Below are 7,351 nucleotides of genomic sequence, written 5' to 3' on the forward strand. Positions count from 1 at the left end.
GTGCCCCCACCCCTAGCTGCGGAGTGGCTATTAAGTAGCTTCTGGCAGCTTTCCAGGTTTCTTCCTCTTGTCGAGCTTTTTGCAGAGCCCGGATGACTCTGCCCCACGATTTTAGGGCTTTCCCCGAGCCTGAACACATGGTATCCTCGGCCAGGGTTTTCGTACAGTTATCCCACACCTCTGGGTGTAAAATACCCACGGGGCTCTGTATAGCCCCCAGCTTAATCAATCTCGACAATGCGAGAGTCACATCTTTAAGCTTACAATCTATTCCCCATTGTGTGCACACTTCACTTACGACCTTTGAGACTGCTTCCATGATTCGAGGGCGTCCCCTCCGCTGCACAAGGCCAGCTGTGCAGCCGCCGTCCTCTGTCCAGGCGATCCCCGTTCCCCGGGCACTGGTTCGATCCCGGGTTTCCGGCACCACTTGTCGCCTTCTGATGCAAGGCGAGGCGACCTGGTTCTGAGGAAACGGCACGGCAACCCAAACTCTCCAGGGTCACTCGGGCCAAGAACACACGCTAGCACCAGTATGGCGGACGGTTCAAGACCTTTATTGTCCCGTCTCGTCGGGTTTTATACTGGGGGAGTTTTCTCTCTACGTCAGGGGGTCTTACTTTACTGTAATTGGTTAGTAAGGAGTCGAAAGTTACTAATGTTAGGGGGGACTACATTCTTGGGTGATCCCTTATCACTAGAAGTTAGGGGGAGAGGGATCCTGCTGCTTTCCGTGACATCGCGAGATTTTCCGAGCGCCTGACCCTATCTACTACATTCCTCAGGATGCGAGAGATGGACGAGGATCTTGGTTCATAAACAGAAGGCCGGATTGAATAATATATGATATATAATACATTATGATTATAATAAAAGGAGTAGAGAGACAAGTTGCAGAAGCTGCTAAGGAAAGAATAGCATAGGAAAGAACAAAATAACAAAGTTCTGTGTCCAGCAGAAAGCAAGGACAAACTCTGCCGTGAGTGGTCAGCAAATCCAAACACTCACAGAGGACCAATCACAGATGCACCTGTTACATTCCACACCAGCAGATAATTATTGTTTACATTTTTCTTCTGAGGCCCCAGCTTCCTAAAAAAGAAAAATCCTAAAAGAAAGGATTTTAACAAAAAAAGTCTGTGACAGGTCAGGAATGGGGTGAGGGGTTGGAGTTTGGGGGAAGGCTCTGGGGAATAGGGACAGGTGGGGACAGGGGGCAGGCAATGCCATCTAAATATTCAACAGCAGCAGGACCATCAATCCAACCACCATAAGCACATTTGGCACAGAAATAGGATCCAGAATCCTCGTCCTTGAGATTGTTCATGGTCAGCGTCACCGAGATCTGCCCGTTGTCCCTGGAGATCGTGACCCGGCCTTTGAACGCAGGTGGGTACCAGTTGTATCCATCACTGACTATCGCTGTGACCCACTCCAGCCCCTGCCCGGGTCTCTGGCGAACCCAGCCGAGCCCGAATTTCCCAAAATTGAACCTAGAGCCTCGGCAGAGGAGGCGCAGGGACCCCCCGGGGGGCTGGAGGTGCCCCCCTGCACTCCAGCAGGGTCACGGCCGCCCAGAGCACTACGGGACAAAGGGGAGAAGGGGATGATGCCAAAGCTCAAACCTTGACCCAAATCCTGACTCTTGGCCCCAAACTGGGACCCTTGGAGTTAATCATCCTCCTCCCAGGTGGGTCCCGTCCCTTTTTCAAGCTGACACTGCCACCCATTCATGCCCTCAGCCAATCAGGTTTTTCATCCCCATCTCCCCTTTGTCCCGCAGGGCTCCGGGCTGCCGTGACCCTGCTGGAGTGCGGGGGGGACCTCCAGCTCCCCGGGGGGTCCCTGCGCCTCCTCTGCCGAGGGGCCGGGAGCAGTTTTGGCAGTTTTGCATTCAGTTGGTTTCGCCAGAGACCCGGGCAAACTCTGGAGTGGCTCGCAGGGATCAAAAGCAATGGCAGCACCTACTACACACCGTCGGTGCAGGGCCGGTTCAGGATCTCCAGGGACAACGGGCAGAGCTCGGTGACGCTGACCATGAACAACCTCAAGGACGAGGAACTTGCCGTTTATTTCTGCGGGAAATATTCTGATACTTGTACTGGTGGCACTGCTGCTGGTTATGTTGACAATGCCGGTGTTGTCCCCACACCCATCCCCGTGTCCCCACCTGCCCTCATGTCTCAGACCCGTCCCCCAAACCCCAACCCCTGATGCCATTCCTGTCCCTGTGTCCCAGCCCTGGGCTGATCCTTCCCCAAATTCTCATTTCCTGGCCAACTGGTTGACCCAAATCTTGACACTTGGCCTGAAATTGTCCTCTTTAATACAAAGTTTTGGGGCACAAAGAGGAGATTTGGCGTCAGGAGTTGTGGTTTGGGGTCAGTGGGTGAGAGCTGGTGCCGAGGCAGAGCAATGTTGGGATCAATGGTCAAGGGCTGGGTGTGGGCTGGGGGTTTGCGAGAAGGGTCTGGGAAATGGGGACAGGGGGGGACACAGGGATGGGGATGGGGTCAAAACGTTCAGCAGCATCATAGCAACCAGCATCCACACATTTGGCACAGAAATAGGATCCAGAATCCTCGTCCTTGAGGTTGTTCATGGTCAGCATCACCGAGCTCTGCCCGTTGTCCCTGGAGATCCTGAACCGGCCCTGGACTGATGAGGCGTACATGGTGCCACCATCGCTCCAGATCGCTGCCACCCACTCCAGCTCCTGCCCGGGTCTCTGGCGCGCCCACAACATGGTGAAACTCCTGAAATCGAAGGATCACGGCCGGTCCCCCATCCCCAAACCTTCTCTGGTTTGCTCCAAACTCCCTTTGTCTGGCCTCAAATATCTAACAGAGGTTCCTTATGTTTTAACTTATGTTAAACCCTGCAATTAACCCCGATCTACCCAATAATTAATTAGAGACCTCCACCTGAGTTTTGCATCTCATCATCCCCATCTCGCCTTTGTCCCGCAGGGCTGCGGGCGGCCGTGACCCTGCTGGAGTGCGGGGCGCACATCCAGCCCCCCGGGGGTTCCCTGCGCCTCCTCTGCCGAGGGGCCGGGTTCAATTTTTGGAATTTTGAAATGTTCTGGGTGCGTCAGAGACCCGGGCAGGGGCTGGAGTGGCTCGCGGGGATCAGCAGCAGTGGTGGCAGCACCTGGTATGGGCCATCGGTGCAGGGCCGGTTCACGATCTCCAGGGACAACGGGCAGAGCTCGGTGACGCTGACCATGAACAACCTCAAGGACGAGGATTCCACCACCTATTTCTGTGCCAAATCTGCTTATGGTCGTGGTGCTGATGCTGCTGCTTATATTGATCGTGCCAGTGGTCACACCACCATTTGTGAGCCGTTCCTGTCCCCAGTCCCCAGACCCTTCCCCAAATCGCAGCTCTTGACCCCATTCCTGAGCCTTTCCCCCAGATCTCCCCCATTTCCAGCAACGCCAACCACGGATCCAGAAAGCCCTGACGGGTTCTGCCCCAAACCAAGAAAGTTGGCAGCAAAATTCGCCCCAAATCTCCCTGATGTCCTCAAACGGTTATGATAGTGCTGCTCTTAGTGACAGTTCCGGCAATGGTCCCACCCGCCATGATGGTCACCAAATTTCCCCAATCCCCGCATATCCGTTCCCAATATCCCAGACCTTCTCCTCAGATGTTCACCATTTACCCCCAAACTCTGGCATTACTGTCCCAATTTCTGACTTTCTCCCAGTTTTGCCCATTTCACCCAAATCTCCTCCAGCTCCCTGGGCCCTCATTGGAGGAGGCCTGAACTGGAGGCCAGGGGTGAAGGTTAGGGACCAATGGTTGAGTTTTGGGGCAGGAGCAGGGGAGGGTTTGGGGTCAGTGCTGACCATTGGGGCAAATGGGGACAAAGGGTCAAGGGCTGGGTCAAGAGGTGAGATTTGGGACGAAAATCAGAACTCTTGGGACTCAGTGCTGGGAGTGGTATCGGAACCAGGAGCTGGAGGCCATAACGGGCATCGTCAACATAACGAGCACTAGGAACATGACCAGAGCACGAAGCTTTCCCAAAGAAATAGGATCCGGAATCCTCGTCCTTGAGGTTGTTCATGGTCAGCGTCACCGAGCTCTGCCCGTTGTCCCTGGAGAACCTGAACCAGCCCGGCACCGAATCCGCGTAGTCGGTACTGCCACTTTTGCTGATCTATGCAATGAATTCCAGCCCCTGCCCGGGTCTCTGTCGATCCAGCCCATCCCAAAACTGTCAAAATTGAACCCAGACCCTCGGCAGAGGAGGCGCAGGGACCCCCTGGGGGGCTGGAGGTCCCCCCCGCACTCCAGCAGGTTCACGGCTCCTCCCCCATCCCCAAACCTTCATTGACTTTGCCCCAAATTCCATTTGTCTGGCCCCAAATCTCCAAGAGAGATGCCCAGTATTATACAGTGCCTTCAAGCCTCCAATTGACCCCAATCCACCCATTAAATAATTGGAAAGCTCTGCCTGAGTGTTGCATCGCCTCATCCCCATCTCCCCTTTCTCCCGCAGGGCTCCGGGCGGCCGTGACCCTGCTAGAGTGCGGGGGGGACCTCCAGCCCCCCGGGGGATCCCTGACGTTGCTGTGCCGAGGGGCCGGGTTCGATTTTAGCAATTTTGGGATGGCCTGGATCCGCCAGAGACCTGGGCAGGGGCTGGAGTGGGTCGGAACCATCACCAGCAGTGGTGGCAGCGCCTGGTACGCGGATTCCGTCAAGGGCCGGTTCAGGATCTCCAGGGACAACGGGCAGAGCTCGGTGATGCTGACCATGAACAACCTCAAGGACGAGGATTCCGGATCCTATTTCTGCGCCAAGGACACCGATGGTCACGGTGCTTATGCTGATGCTGGTTGGGGAGGATGGAACAGCAAAGCCTTACCAAAAGGATTGCCTGGCAAAAGATTTTGAGAATATGGAAACCATCAGCGAGATTGAAATGAAAGCAAGCTTTGAGATCCCTCAGTGACTGAACAACTGGAAAACAATGGTGTGGCCGGCTGAAGGTGATCCCATTTTGATGGAACAACACCCTCTGCCTGCAGACAGGCCCAAGGGTCAGAGCAGACCGCACAGCTTGGCAGAAGGGGCCAAAGAGGAGATTTTAGGATTTAAAGTTACTCCAAAGAGGGGGTTTTAGGGTTTAAAGTAACTCCAAAGAGGAGTTTTTAGGGTTTAAAATGTAACAAAGTGTAGTAATATAATGACTCTTTTAGGCTGGATGAAATGCTATAGCATTTTTATATTGTACTAGATTGGTTAGTGAGAATTAGAATATTCAACACAGAAGATGATTTATTGTATGGTGATGGGAATCTCACTTTCTCATGCTTTTTTTCTCTTACAGTTTTATGCTCTTACCCTTTTATTCACTCACTTTTTCACTCTCTTACCCTTTTTATTCTCTCACGCTTTTTACTCTCTGACCTTTTTTACTCTGTTACTCTCTTCCTCTTTTACCGCCTCACCCTTTCTCCCGCTCTCCCCTCTCTTCTCTCAGCCCTGCTCCAGCTGTGCCTGGCAGCTCCCAGCAGGGCCCTGCAGTTCGTCCTTTGCAATAAACCCAAAATTCCAGACCTGGCTGCAGAGATCTCTTGTGTCCATCTGTGTGCCCCGACCGTCCTATGCCCGGATGCTCCTGCAGTGCTGGTTGGGGATGGGGCCAAGCCCGGCACGTCAATAGCACCATCATCAGAACTACAACCACCAGTGTAAGCACATTTCCCACAGAAATAGGATCCGGAATCCTCGTCCTTGTGGTTGTTCATGGTCAGCGTCACCGAGTTCTGCCCGTTATCCCTGGAGATCGTGACCCGGCCCTTGACCGCTGGCGCGTACTCGGTGTAGCCACCAGTGTTGCTGATATCTGCAACGTATTCCAGCCCCTGCCCGGGGCTCTGTCAGACCCAGAACATTTTATAACTCCCAAAATTGAACCCGGACCCTCGGCAGAGGAGGTGCAGGGACCCCCCGGGGGGCTGGAGTTCCCCCCCGCACCCCAGCAGGGTCACGGCCGCCCAGAGCCCTGCGGGACAAAGGGGAGATGGGGATGGGAAACCTGATTGGTCCAGAAGGGGAAAAGGGGTGTGACTTCCAGGAGAAAGGGGTGGGACCCACCTGGGAGGGGCAGCAGGAGCAGCAGGGCCAGGAGCCGGAGGGAGCTCGAGGCTGTGGCCGGGATGTTCCCGGGTTTGGGTGCCTGGGGTTTTGGGGGTCGTTAACAGTGCATTAACTGTGTAATCAATGCAGAATGCTCAGGATGAGGTGTCTAAGTAATTAAAGAATGGATTGGGGTTAATTGCAGGGTTTGAGCCATGTTGAGATATGGAAAAGTCTGGTGGGGTTTTGGGGCTAAACAAGGGGAGTTATGAGAGAAAGTGGTGAAGGTTTGGGGATGGGCTCCGGGCAGCCATGACCCTGCTGGAGTACGGGGGGACCTCCAGCCCCCGGGGGGTCCCTGCGACCCCTCTGCCGCACCTCTGGGTTTGATTTCGAAAAATTTGCAATGCTGTGGATCCGCCAGAGACCCAGGCAGGGGCTGGAAATGGTGGCAGGGATCAGCAGAAGAAGTGGCAGCATCTTTTACGTGGACTTGGTCAAGGGCCGGTTCACATTGACGAGTGACAACGGGCAGAGCTCGCTGATGCTGACCATGAACAACCTCAAGGACGAGGATTCCGCCACCTATTTCTGTGCCAAAACCAGTACTGATGGTTGTTGTAATGCTGCTGGTCGTCTTGATCAAACTGATCTAATCACTGCGTCCCTGTCTGCATCCCCGCGCCCCAGACCCTTCCCCCAAACCCCATTCCTGTCCCTCTGTCCCAGCCCTGCTCTGGCTCTGCCCCAAATGTCCCCTCTGGGCCACACTCAGTGCCCTCATTCCTCAAATGTCACCGAAATGTCAGGATTTGGACCAAAGTTAACATCAGGGATCAAGAATTCAAATTTGGCCTAAAATTCCCGATCTGAGTCCAATGGTGAAGATTTGGGTTGGTGGCTGTGACTTTGTGTCCGCAGGGGAGATTTGGGGTAATACTGGACAAGTCTGGGGGCAATGGTTGGGATAGGAGGGACGAGGCTGAGCTCAGGGTGAAACCGGCCCTGATTTGGGGCCAGGAGCTGAGGTTTTGGGCCAGGAGCTGAGATTTGGGGACAGAGCAGGGCAGGGTTGGGTCACCGGGACAGGAGTGGGGTCGGGGCTGGGGTTTTGGGGAAGAGTCTGGGGAACGGGGACGGGAGGGGACACAGGGATGGGGCCGAAATGTCAAATATCAGCAGCATAAGGAGCAGCACCAGCACCAGTGCGTTTGGCACAGAAATAGGATCTGGAATCCTCGTCCTTGAGGTTG

The 7,351-nt window shown here is 54.5% G+C and overlaps 1 gene segment (V, D, J or C); it reads left to right on the forward strand.

Moving 5' to 3' along the window:
• Positions 1 to 2,672: 2,672 nt before the first annotated feature.
• On the forward strand, positions 2,673 to 4,817 carry LOC128946358 (immunoglobulin heavy variable 3-23-like; the record flags this gene model as incomplete). The annotated part of the segment is given in 2 exon segments: positions 2,673 to 2,747; positions 4,521 to 4,817. Coding segments are annotated over 2 exon segments (372 nt in total), but the record flags the coding sequence as incomplete, so codon positions are not given.
• Positions 4,818 to 7,351: the final 2,534 nt, after the last annotated feature.

Source organism: Melozone crissalis, unplaced genomic scaffold (assembly GCF_028551555.1).
Source record: "Melozone crissalis strain CALT ecotype California unplaced genomic scaffold, PUWL_Pcris_2 ptg000079l_1, whole genome shotgun sequence".
NCBI classification, from domain to species: Eukaryota; Metazoa; Chordata; class Aves; order Passeriformes; family Passerellidae; genus Melozone; species Melozone crissalis.